Source organism: Balearica regulorum, chromosome 2 (genome assembly GCF_011004875.1).
Source record: "Balearica regulorum gibbericeps isolate bBalReg1 chromosome 2, bBalReg1.pri, whole genome shotgun sequence".
Classification (NCBI taxonomy): domain Eukaryota; kingdom Metazoa; phylum Chordata; class Aves; order Gruiformes; family Gruidae; genus Balearica; species Balearica regulorum.
This window is the reverse complement of record NC_046185.1, coordinates 20498857-20512336: the sequence shown is the minus strand read 5'-3', so window position 1 is coordinate 20512336 and position 13480 is coordinate 20498857. Positions and strand designations below refer to the sequence as shown.

General features: G+C 37.7%; 1 protein-coding gene across 1 annotated transcript in view; it reads right to left on the bottom strand.

The window, feature by feature from the left end:
* ANGPT1 (angiopoietin 1) overlaps positions 1 to 13480 on the bottom strand; it is a 166698-nt gene that overhangs the window by 52229 nt on the left and 100989 nt on the right. The window contains exons 5-6 of the mRNA XM_075743485.1: positions 8258 to 8385; positions 2420 to 2521 (exon numbers count right to left, since the gene is read on the bottom strand). Of these exons, the coding sequence (XP_075599600.1) occupies positions 2420 to 2521; positions 8258 to 8385 (230 nt within the window). The remainder of the gene's footprint in view (positions 1 to 2419; positions 2522 to 8257; positions 8386 to 13480) is intronic.

The window sequence follows — 13480 nt, the reverse complement described above, 5'->3', positions numbered from 1 at the left end:
AATGTTCTCAGGTTAGAATCAGAGAAAATGTGCAATGGCCTCCTAAAACTGGAACAGCCAATAACTTGTGAGGGCACTAGCAGTACCACAGGTTGGTGGCCTGAGTCTCTATTCAGCTCAGAAGCTGGCAATCAGTACTTGCTTGTAGCTAAATAACTTCAACAGTTTTCCAGATTCTTTTCCAGTAAGAACTAAATGCTCTGAAACTAAAAGAAGCCCCAGAGACTTATTATTGCTGTTATTATATTATTATGATATTGTTTATTTTTGTTAGATTTGGGGCCCTACTGAGATACAAACACAATAAGAATGTCTTAGCAAATCCGGAAAGCTGTATCTGAACTATGGGCTGAGAGGACACATATTAAGTTCAACCACTCCAAGCAAGACCAAGTACCATTGTGTACCCCACCACACTACCTGGTTTCCATTGGAAGAAACACCAGGTAGATGTGTCAGGAAGAAGAGGGGATGTGATCCAACAGACACCGTACACGCTCTCTGAACAATGAGGGAATTACGTCAGGAGTGTCCTTGCCTTGAAGCTCAGACACTGTGACATATTTCAATAATCCACAGAGCATCCACCAACCTCTATCATCCAACATTTGGTGATATAAAATAATCACAGAAGGCGGCCTAAGCTAGTTACTTTAGTTAAATGGTTCATAGAAGCAGAGACAATCCTCAATCCCATCTTTTCTCATGACTGACTGACTTACAGGATAGCTATCAGTAAAAGTCCAAAACAGATCCTGTTTATTTGGTAGAAGTAAATGATCTCTTAGAAGATTATGGCATTCCTAAAGGGAAGTAAAATTAACTCAGACTGCTTGGACTAGACAAAACCAACATAATCTAATCCTGAACAGGCTCCTTTACATTGTAAATCCTTTACATTGTAAAGGAGAAATTGAGGAAAATGTTTGACTAAGTAAAGGGATATATATGAAAAATGGCCACATAGGAAAATTTTAAAAAGAAGAGCTGTTTTTATTAAACGGTCTAAGAAAAAGCACAGGAGAGAAAAACTGAGTAAATCTCAATAATTCATATGGTATGTATAAATTAAAGCAGTGTATATGAAAGAGTTAGATTGCATATACAAATTCTAATTTCCTCCTAAGTAGAACTCGTAGAATCTTCAAATTTTGATTCCCCTAATATAAACTGATGGTTTATATTTTATTTGACTCTGAACCAAAATAGAGTAAAATAGTTTTCAAGTTTCCTGCTAAATTAAAATTCCAAAAGAAATCTGATTTTCTATCTTTGTGAATTCTAAAAAAGTTTCCAATTTTGCAAATCCATTCAAAAATATCTATTAGTCATTTAAATATTATTTTTACTTCACATATATTACAAAATAGATTACATCCTCTGGTTATCCATAGTAGCAGAGTTCTGGCCCAAATGGTTAGTTTTACCCCTATAATTTATATTTTCAAGTAAAATAAAAATTTTGAAAAGAAAACATCCATGAAATCCAAAAAGACATTTTGGTTCAATAATCAAATTTGGATCAATAATCAAATAAATTCAATTTATTTCTGAAATGTTAAGATCTGTAACAGAACTTTTTCCTATATGAATTTTTATTGATCTGAACCTGCTTTTATTTTTAAACATTTTAAATGCTCTCTTTATTTAGTGCTTTTTGAAAACTGTTAGAAAAAAAAGATTTTCCTCTTCCAGACTGATAACACATTTCTGAAAACTTCACTGGGAATGTCACTGAAATCCAAACCAGTCCTCAGGGACTCAGAGAAAGGAGCTCCATCAGAAAGTTTGATCAGGCAGCGAATGAAAAATCTCAGATGTTATTTAGATTGGAGTAAAATTTTTCTGAGTTGGCAAAGGGAAAAGAGCCTGCTGAAGTCATGTCATCTGTAATTTGGTAAGTTATTTATTTTCTTTTAATCTTATTCGAAGTATCAACATTTCCAGTACATTGGCTTGATTGGCAGAGGTGGTGTATGTCTTGGGATAAACCCCAGTAAAACTTTTCATTCCTATCTGAGATGCTCCAAGTTCTGAGGGAGTTCCCCTCAGCTGAAAGCATCCATGCATTAGGTACATCATCACATGCCTACTACCCCTTAACGTCACAGCAAGTCAAACTTTCGAAAGGACAGACAGCAACATTCTTTAGGGCATATGCCTGGGCCTGACCTTATTTTAATCTCAGTAACTGATCTGAAAGAAACCTTAAGTCATGGGAAATAATACTCAACTAATTGAGTGAAAAGAGTATTACGATTTTTGAAAGTAACAGATATGACAAAAGGTAGCTCAGAAGAGATTGTGGGACCACACCGCATCACTATAGGCAGAACTATCTGCTTAAGATAATACGAAACACTGTTTGAAATCTAAAACTTCTGTGAACTGTACAGCTTTTCTGCATTTTTCCCCTTACCATTTTGTATTCTTTCCAGCTTTTTTGAAAATCCAGACTCCCATCTTCTCGGTGCTGTATAACCGTCCATCCTCCTCCAGCAATTTCCATATTGCAAAAGACCTATGCAGTAATTAAAAAAAAAAAAAATAAAAAATAAAACAAACTTGCATTGGAATCCTGTCATCTTAGAGGAAAAAAAAAATATTTGTGAATAACGGAACTAAGGAAGCCTGTTTTCCTATGGATTCATACCCTCAATGGTGTCCTCAATTGCTTGATTACAACCAGAGCTCTCCTTATCTCCAGTGCAATTCTCCCAGTAATGTCTCCTGTTCTTTCAGCACATTGCCTGAGACCATCTATCCATCATCCCCCTCTGCATCCTCAGCTTTCCTCTTCACATTCCCTCTATGCTTCTTTTCTATTTTCTCTGCAGTGCTCCTGAAACCACTCCCTTCATCGAGTACTTTTTTCATTGATAATGTTTTCTATAGCTTTTAGCAGAGTGTCATTTTGTCTAAGAAAGAATCTTCAGGAATTCTTACAGAAAATACCCATTCAAGTAGCCCAAAATGTAGTACAGATGAGATTATTCTGTTTTGCTTTGTATTGTAATGCTACCTACAGTGTGCCACGCACTGTCCCAAAACAGAACCTGATGATCTCAGTCTAAGCTGCCTTACAGCAGACAGAGGACATAGATAGGAACAGGCTCAATAAGAGAGGTCTGTGGGACAAGTTTACTGAACATGTAAGATCATACCCTGTCATCATTGCACTAATAAAATTCTAACTTAGATACTGAAATTCTGTATATTAAGGATAATTTAAAAATTGGATAATTTTCCTGAAGTTTGAAGTTAGAATATTGTGTCAACTGAAATCTGTTAACAATCTTAAGTAATCCATATAAAAATCAAAATGGATATTTAATTTTCATTCATTTTTCACTCTTCTTACATTATCCTTTCAAAAATACAGAAGATAAACTATGAAAAAGTTCAAATACTGCTTATCCATTCACTTTTCTTGGTATATGGCAAGTGATAGTATGCATTTTTGCATACTTATTTTTGTATGACACTTGATTTTAAGATCTGATTAAGTTTCTCAGTGCTACTCACTCAAGCAAATTTGCCTGATTTTCATTCCCTTGTACTCATCCGTGCCATACTGGCACTGCAACTATCCTAAATTTCATTCATCTGTGCTCTTGAATAGTTATATCCCTCTTTTTAAGTAAGATGTCAGTATGTAAGAAGGTTGACGAGATGTCACCCATCAGCTTGGCTTTTGGCATTCACATCAACAAGAGTCAATCCATTCAGCACTGTCGGTAATTTAAAGCTTTAAGTTGTTTTGCCAAATTGAAGGTTACTATCCAATTCACTTAAATAAAAATTTGTCCCTCAGTTGACTGAGAACGAAAGTTCCAAAGCAATTCCAAATCTTTCCTACTCATAAGCATTGTCATAGTAATCCTGTGCAAATGCTTTTGTTTTAATTTGCTTCAGGCATGCTGAGTGAAGTCCCTGTGTAGGTACAGGAAGGAAACATACCGAATATCGAACAGTGCAAACATGTGAACTTGATTTAGGGTAACCACAAGAAAACCCACAATTTGCTAGACAAACATTTTGGCCCTATTCCTCCTTCAGGGAAGACACTGTGAGTCAAAACATTTATCTACAGGATTTAATTTCTTTAGTCTGATTTACAGTGAGAATTTCTAAATGATGGATTTACTTTCCTTGTAAGCTCCCACGAATCCACTGCCAATTTTTAACACGTTAAATCCTCAACTGTATTAAGACTACTCATTTTAAAGACATGCACAAATGATGAGGTTTTCATGCTAAAATATAATAAAATACTTATAAAAAGACTTTGATGTTTTCTGAATAATATAGCAAATTAAAAGAGAAAATTGCACAGTGGAAGAAAGATTTTCAGCAGCACATTATTCACTAGCCATCATTGTGTGGTCTGGCACTTTCTACGGTGGTAGACACAAACACCTGCCGTAGTAACAGGAGTGCCAAGCTGATTATAGATGTTCATTCTGCATAGCTCTAGCCAATAAATGTCCTGGACTGGCTTCTGTCCCAGACAAGGTCAAGGCACTCAACCATTAAACACCTTTCACATGTTCCGATATTTAACCCTCTACCAGAAAAGGAAAGGATGAAGAAAAGAGACTTTGAATTTGTATGCATCTTTAGATTCTGAATTTATTGTCAATAAAATAACCTGATTTAGATTACAAGAGCATCTAAAGCATTGCACTCTTGCCCTTCCTTAAATGCATAGGTAAAAATACTCAAGCTACTAAAAGGCATATATGAGATTATTTATACATATTTTAGCTTTATGGACTACATTATAATAATAATAATAATAATTTAGAGATCAGTCCAATTTTAAAGTAAACAGCCTGAAGAAAAGAAGCCTCCGGGGAGATCTGGTTGCAGCTTACCAGTATCTGAAGGGGCCTACAGGAAAGCTGGTGAGGGACTGTTCATGAGGGAGTGCAGTGAGAGGACAAGGGGTAATGGGTTTAAGCTGAAGGAGGGTCGATTTAGATTGGATGTTAGAAAGAAATTCTTTACTGTTAGAGTGGTGAGGCACTGGCACAGGTTGCCCAGAGAGGTTGTGGATGCCCCATCCCTGGAAGTGTTTAAGACCAGGCTGGATGAGGCTTTGGGCAACGTGGTCTAGTGGAGGGTGTCCCTGCCCGAAACAGGGGGGTTGGAACTAGATGATCTTTAAGGTCCCTTCCAGCCCAAACCATTCTATGATTCTATGAAAAGGAAGGGGATTACCACATAATGCATTTTAAGTGTATGCACTAAGACATCACGAGCCTACACTGCTGGCAAGGAGCAACAAGCTCAAGACCAGACATTTGAGATTCAGAGAATGTGTCTCTGCTATACAGTAACCAAACCTGAAGGTAACCATGTTGGGATAACAGTTTCCACAGTATATAGGGCTAGCATACATTTAATGGGTTAAAATTCCGGCAGATATGCTCAGACAAATGATTGACACCAATTTGGTAGGCAGTTCACAGGCAGAAAGTAAAGGGAAGGAATGAAGGCAGCATTCATGGCAACAGTAGCAATTGCTTTTACAGAGCCATAAAGACCCAGATATATAGACCCCACTAGCAATTAATAGCATTGCACTTTCAGTGCAGTGCACGCAGAAGTTGGTAGAAGTCATGCTTGTGAGGGCATTACACGAGACAGAAGAGAGTCCAATACACTGACCCAAGTGGAGATATGGAGGTTCTGCGTGCACTCAGACCAGTACCCCTGGCTAACCTCAGCTCCTGAAGGTGACATGGTCCCTTCAGCTCCAAAATGCTGACAACCGCACTCCCGCTGCTCCTCTGCTCATCAGCAGCCTCTGCCTTCCCTGTAGTTAACCCCACCTCTGCAGGGGACTGAGAGGACTCTTCTTGCCTTTGCTCTTACTATGGCCTAGGGACAATCATTTGCCAACACCATCAGGCATTGCACACTTATTAAGATCCTTTTCAACAGAAATGAATCACTAATTTTTGATGCAGTGTTGGAAGACTAACGAACTAAACTAATGAACTGTGTAAGCTAGGAAGATGAAAGAAAAATTGCAATCTAATTTTGAAAGCATATAAAAATGAAGCATATAAATGGTATGGAGATGTAAGCATGGAGGATATTTTTCTATGAATACATGAAGGTGAAACCAGCAAAAAACTAGAACTGACAGTAACATTTGTACTTCTGACAAAGGGATATTCTCTATTGAATGTCAGGATTTTAGTAAGTATCCCTTAGGAAATATAAAATGAAATTAAGGTATATTTTTGTGACCTTAAGTATAAAATTATTATAAATGAGACAGTTGCCAGTGGCTGCGAGTATTACAGAAGGTAACAATATATTAGGCCTCTTAAGACATGTCAGAGCTGTGCATTGGATTGTGGTAATCCAGATAACTAAGCTGGCTTTAAATAAGTGGGTATGTCTCCATGGAGTACCTATCAGGATATTAGCTTGGGTCCCAGAGCAATCTAACTGTGTCAGCGTGGTGCTACCTCTGGGCTAATTAGTCCTGGCACAGTGCTGTGTTGATGTGATTTTGAAGCTATCTCAGCTGGAGTTAGTTCAGCTATCTCTGCACAGCACTACCTTGCAGACTGTTAATACAACCTCAGCATCTGAAAAAACATCTGTTAAAGCAATCACACTCCTCACTTGACTAACATGAACGTGCCTGGGATCAGCTCGTGCTGTGTTATCTTGCTAGGGCAAGAGAGAAACAGGTGGTAGCAGAAACACCCTCACACACACACACGTGCGCGTCCCAGGAAAAAATAATGCAATCCTATCAGCTGAGTTGTGCTGCCGGTATTGATTGATAGCAGTGTCTGGAAATGGGGATACAGCAGAACCACAGGGTGGCTTCCATAGTGTCACTGTTGTTATATTACCAGTGAAGTGGCTTTAAGGTAAATACACCAGAAACGTCAGTGCCACAGTGCTTTCAGGTAACCATTATTTTTCATTGCAACCCAGCTTCTGGGGATGATTTATGAACTTTAATAAGGCCACTACCAATCTGTACATGCAATTTGGACTTTGATGTTACATCTCTGTTCTGAGTGGAACATCTTCTACAGAACTGCTTTTACTGTTCTTGTCCTGTTCAGTAACGCGTAAACGGGTCTCCATATTTTATATCATGTCAATTATTTTCAGATTCACCAGAGTTATATTAGTCCTTGCCCATAGCACTCTCCCACTCCAATTCTACTCATCGTTTAACGAACTCTAGTTCCTTAGTAAACTGTAACATCTTGACATTTGCAGGCTTCCAAAGGCCTCTAATAAAACCAAATTCAGTTTAGAAAAAAGTTTGACGTATCTTAATACCATCATAAAATGACTATAGACAATAACTTCAGTAATATTAGTTATTGCCTTTTTCTGTTTGCAGGGTCACCATTTTACTGCAGTAAGAATAAATTCATCAGACAGATGTGGTTCCCTCCCTCCCATTTGGCCCACTTGCAGGACACCATTGTACTCTCTCCCAAGTAGTCAGCCCTTAGCCTTGTTGGGGGCTGCTCCCAATAGTGGCCCATCAGAGGGACACCCAGCATTCCTCCACATATAAGTTAGGCTTAGGTCATTCGCTCATGTTCCTAGCTTCAATAAACTCAGGTACCTTAGCACCAAAAGCCTTTCAGAAAAAAACCACCAGTCTCCTTTACAGACTGGTGCTTCATTTTCATCAAAAACCCCTCCCAAGGATCTTTTTTGAGAAGGACAGGATTATACACACTTCATCATTTCTAACAGTGATAATATTCAGCATGTTGTGTTCTTTACAGCCAAAAATACTCTTCCCTGCTCCCTATAAGAGAAGCAGGATTTTTGTAAATCTTTATCTTTAAAAACTACTCATTCTGCTATTTCTTTCCCTGTGCTACCAGATAATCTCCCTATCAGCTTCCTCATTATAGCACTTTACTAATTCTCTTCTAACCTTTATTGTAGATTTATTTGCAGTCACAGTCTGATTCAACTGAACTTGCCAAGTGGGAGGAAGTGAGTCAACTACTGAGTGTACGTTGGAACTTAGGAAGGATTCTCTGTCAGTGAGAAAGAATAATGTCTGGAATAATACAGTTTATCATTTTCTTAACTCTATTTAATTTTTTTCAAAACTGAATGCAGCCCAGGTTATTTATACCCATACAACATTTTGCAGAATGAGAACTTCAATAAAGGCTCCGAATGCTCCTTTAAGGTCAGAGCAACATCATATTAACAAACAAGAAAATAAACCAAATATTTACTTTACCTTTTTAGGATCTGACACATTGTTAATATAAATAGTGTAGACCCCACTTTTGTTATAACCAGATTGGTATACATCTGCACAGTCTCTGAAAGGCTTTTCTTCCTCCTTTTTTGCATTCTTTAGTAAAACTGCAAAACAAAAAAACATGATAATATATGTTACAACAGCAACCTTAAGCATTTCTGTACCAAGGAAGTCCACTTTTGTGTATTGTATTCCATTTAAACATACAGAGTAATAACTGTGCTATGGTCCTTACACAGTTAGTGCCTTTGGTAAATTCTATGAAAGAATTAGTATGAAACTTTCAGACAGATGGCAGAGTAGGCACCAGCAGAAGTAAGTCATGATGCAAATAGCTAAACAGAGCATCCTGTCTACCAAGAGGTGAACACAGCCCATTCCTTCTGAGTGCAAAGGTCTATGCCTCTGCAGGTGTTGACCCTGACTCAAGCTGTATCTGTGAAGTTGCCAAAGAATGCCCCAGAGATGGCACATGGAGGTGGACAAGCTTCTTCAGTGATGTGATCTGAGACAGATGCTCACCTAAGACAGCAACGTAGAACCCCGGAAGGAAAGAGCTTGTGCCCTTTCTCCATGAAGTACTGCATTTTGAGCAGTCTAGAGGCTTGGGGCAAGGGAGCTGTTTCCTTAAATTTATATTTGTGGCAGAGAATTATTTCATTATTTTCATATCTACATACATAAAAGTTGCTAGATACAATTTGTGGAAAAAAAAACCCAACCAAAAATCAGTGCTACTGAAGTCAGTTGTTTAAAGTCATGATTTACAGGATTTATTTTTGGCTCAGAACAGGAAAACAATTAATATTATAACATCAGTGCAGATCTTGATCCTGTATATTGCAGACAGACCACATATATGAGCCTGGGTTGAGAAATTGGGAGGATGAGGTGTTTGAGGATCCCAATCTTAAACAACCAGGAGATTCCCTGTAGAAGGGAGAGTGTTCCTTCAGTTTCACAAACAAAAGTAGTGTGACCCCACACAATACTGAAGGATATGACTTCATTCCAACAACACATTAAGCACATCAGTATTCCCATGGAAAACCATCAGTCTACTCAGATTCTTAAACATGTCCTTAAGTGCTGTGCAAGGCCCGGGCCAGCACTTCATTAATCCCTACAATAAGGAAACAATATTTAAGTCCTCCAGACACACACATCGTCTGGTGACAGCCACATCTTTTTCATTTTTGGCTTGAAAATATGAGTTATAGGTACAAAAGGAACTATGCCTTATTCACTCTCAATGAAGTGGCCTGTACTGCAGATCTGGTGCTTAATGACAATGGTGTGCAAAAAAGCAATGGGTTTGCACAGCGTGTGGGACTATCCAGGCCATAAGATGGCATGCAATAATGCCAAGGCTTTGCAGCTTGATATACTATCTCCCTTTTGAACACTTCAAAGCAGTATTTTAGGACGGCAAATTCCTGCCAGATCAATTGGTGTTAATACCATTTCACACATGGGGAAATTGAGGAAGAGAAAGGTTAAATGTTTTACCTCAGCGGTTTTGTGAAAGGGTGAAAATAGAAAAACAGTGAGAAATCCAATCCTGAACTGTAAGACTATCCTGGTCTTGAGATAGGCATTTTACACACACTGTCATATTCTTTTTCTCCCTTTATGTGTTTTATTTTGTCCTTTTAATTTTTGATTTTAACAAACATACACCCCTTATTTCTCCCTTTCCATGTATTTGCTGCATGTTTATTATTTTTATCCAACACCATCAATAAAAAGAAAACCTGATTCATATACTTGCATATGAACTTCAAGTGGAAATCTTGGCTGTATTTGGAAAAGGTAGTACTGGCAATGCAGTAGATGACACTCATCCCCGTGAGATGGCAGGTAACGAGATTCTCAGCAAGGCGTGCATCAACAGTGCACACTCAAAGGTGCCACTTTTTAGATAAGACATACAACTGAGGCCTTCACGATTTCTGCTAATTAAAGATTTCATGGTACTTTCCTGTAAGCAGATGGTGTTAGCATCAGTGGCCAAAGTCCAACTTGAATAATTACTTGGGGCTGGAGCCAAAGCCTAGAGGAGTTGAAGCAAAGCCTCTCATTGATTTCAGGGGGCTTTAGATTAGATCCATTCTTCCTGACCTGAATTTCTCTAATACTGCTGTTTCAACAGCAGACATAAGTCTCTCTTGTCTAAAAAATGTATTTAGTTGTGCAGAAGCAGAGTGTTCACTTCCTTGAGTATTAAAGTACTTATATTTTAATATCTGCATGTAGAGAGATTGTCTATTTAACTGTTCTACAGATGTTGAAAAACAATTAGAAATAGCTACTTAAGAGTCAATCAAGAAAAATTGAATTTGGTTCCTTTTAACTGAAAGTTAGACAAAAAAATCCTGAGTAACTCCTAAAGGTATTATCTAAATTTTAAACAAGGTGAGATTTTAATTTCTGAGTAATAAGATTTGAAAATAATTTTCTAAGGATATGGATCTCTAGGAAGCATACTTAAAAATAAAATTTTTCCTCATGCTTGAAGACTATAAAAACCACAATTAACCTGCTTGTCAGAGATGAAGGTGACAAGGGCAGATAGATGCCATAGATATGTCCGGTTCCTTCACCCTTCCTCTCAGTATCAGACAGCTGAAATACCTGAGATCAGACAGCAGATGTGTTTTCCTATACACTAAGCAACCCAATACCCTTCTTATGCAGCAGTGGGTTTTATTCAGTGAACCACTGTAGCCAGGAGAAGATAGCTTTCCTTGGGTGCCTCTCATCCCTCTCTCAGGAGTTGGTGCTCCCCTTGGTAGGAAAGCTCAGCTCCTTTTGAAGGAGCTGAACTATTAATGATTGCAGCACAGTATATTAAACATGACCAGCACTAGGTTCAGTTCTTGATACATCAGACTGTAATTTGCAAGAACAGCCCAAAGTTATCAGAAAATTAATACTCAGGAATGTTACCGGTAATGTTCTTTTAGGGTAAAATATGTTTTTTCTAAGGTTTGCTCTTGTTTTTCTAACTTAATATTCCATACAATTTCCAAACCACTTTTATCTACCATAGCTTCAGACTGTTTTTTCTATAACATTACATAGACCTTGAATTCTTTATACATCAAGTGAAGTTCCTGAATGACGCATTGGCTCACATATGGTAGATGCGTAAATAATTTTTTTAAAAAGTAATATGGCTCAAAGAAGGTTAGTTCTAAACCAAAATATATAGCCATTACATTTCCTTATTCAGCTTCAAGATCTTAATTGACTTTACACAGATTTCTAATGTTAGTTTAGCTATTTTCAAATACAATGCTTATTCGAAAACTTTATGTACCTGAAGAAAAAGAGAAGTCTATGTCAAGCTAATATTATCATTTTTTAAACCTGAATGCTTAGCCAAAATTTGGACCCCTGGAGGAGGTTTTTTTTGATTGCCTTTCTGGATGAATAAACTGGTGATGAAGTCATGCTCCTTTGAAGCAATGATGCCTAGGTGGAAAATCCTGCTTTCCTGAACAAGAGAATTAACAAGAGAAATAAGTTCTTCTTTCATTGCACTTCCAAAAGTCTTTTGGTTAACTTTTAGCCCAAGAACTTTCTCCCTGGGCTATGCTACCTCTGTTTCCCTATTAGATGAATTACTTCTTTCAGTTATCAATCTTTCAGCTGTTAATTTTCCTTGATGCCCCAGTTGAACTTTTGTGTCCAGCCAATACAGCAGGTACCATCCATAACTGCCCAGAGCTCTATCAGATGGCTGCTCCCATGTAGAGACAACAGCCCTGGCAGTGTCACTGCTCCATGGCCCTGTGGAGGAACAGGAACCCAAATCAATGAGGTTTCTGCTAACCTAGAAGCTGTGAGCTGCCAGGGCTGAGCAGCTGTTCTGCTGCTCCTACTAGCAGGGTACGAACCTTCACCAGAAAGCTGGGATCAGCACCTGAGGTTGTAGCCTCTTCAGTCCTCTTAGAAAGAGTTACTGGAGCCCGCAAGTGAGAGAGCTCAGACATGTAAGGCCTTTTCCCAAAACAACAGCCAGGGAAATCCCTTAACTGACTGTTAGTTGTGTGTGTCTCTCTGTAGGGTGAGATTATTTTTCTGCTGTCAGTCATGAAAATAAGTCAATAGTAAATGAGTTTACTAGTTCCTAACAGCTATTACAAATGAAGGTTGCCTGCTTTTCTGCCTGGGTCTAAAGAAATAGAATAAATAAATAAATAGCTTCTAAAATATTTAGTAATCTAAAGTTCTCCTCTAGGAATATGAAATTTAAAACATACATTATCTTTTTTCCTAGCTGTATGAAAAATATCTAATCTCATCTCTACTAGAAAAAATATTTAAAAATAATATACTTTTTTTTAACCTGAGTTTTCTGACTGTTTTTTGAGAAAATGAAGTGGTTATCTCATTGCTTTTCAAGTCCCTGTCAGATATTTGGTGAATGAATAGTGCAGTTTGTCTGTAAGCAATAAAGAATGTTGAACTGCAGTTCATTATGTTGACTGAATCAATAAAATCACATTAATATTTACTAAAATATTTAAGATCTGAACTGCCATATTTGTGAATTCAGTTAAGACTGAGTTAATCACTAGAGTCTTACGTCCCTTCCTGATACTGCCAGCAAATGAAAGGCAGCTGTTGGGTTTTTTGCATGATAGTGGCAGATATGCAGAGTGTAGTGTCTTAGTGAATTATTATATTTTCATTATTTTAATGTTTTATTTATATGAATCTAATTTTCTTATAGGATTTCATAATCACTATACATACCAAAAGACACTTAAAAAAATTCTTCATGCTTTTGAAGCCAGTAAGAAAAAGTGTCTCTCCATATCTTATTGGCAAATATAATTGACCTAAATTTTATCTCCTCTATCAAAAGCATCTGAGGTGAAAATTTTTGTCCCCACATGAACAGCTTCTAAAAAATCAAAAAGAAGAAGGTTGTAAATTGACAGTTTTTACCTACAGCTGTAGCATTCCAGGACAGAGTCATTCAAGGACTACCAAACGGCAGTTTCTGTCTAGATCCAGACTGCATATAAATTTTGCCTTGGTCTTGTCATGGTGCCAGACACGTGATGGGGAATCCCACATTTCTATAAGAGACCCTGTATCTCTGACTTCTTTCCCAGCCATTTTGGTGCAGCTGCTGTGCACCACCACAGTTCCAGTTATGATGGCAAATAGCACCTGGCTTGCAAA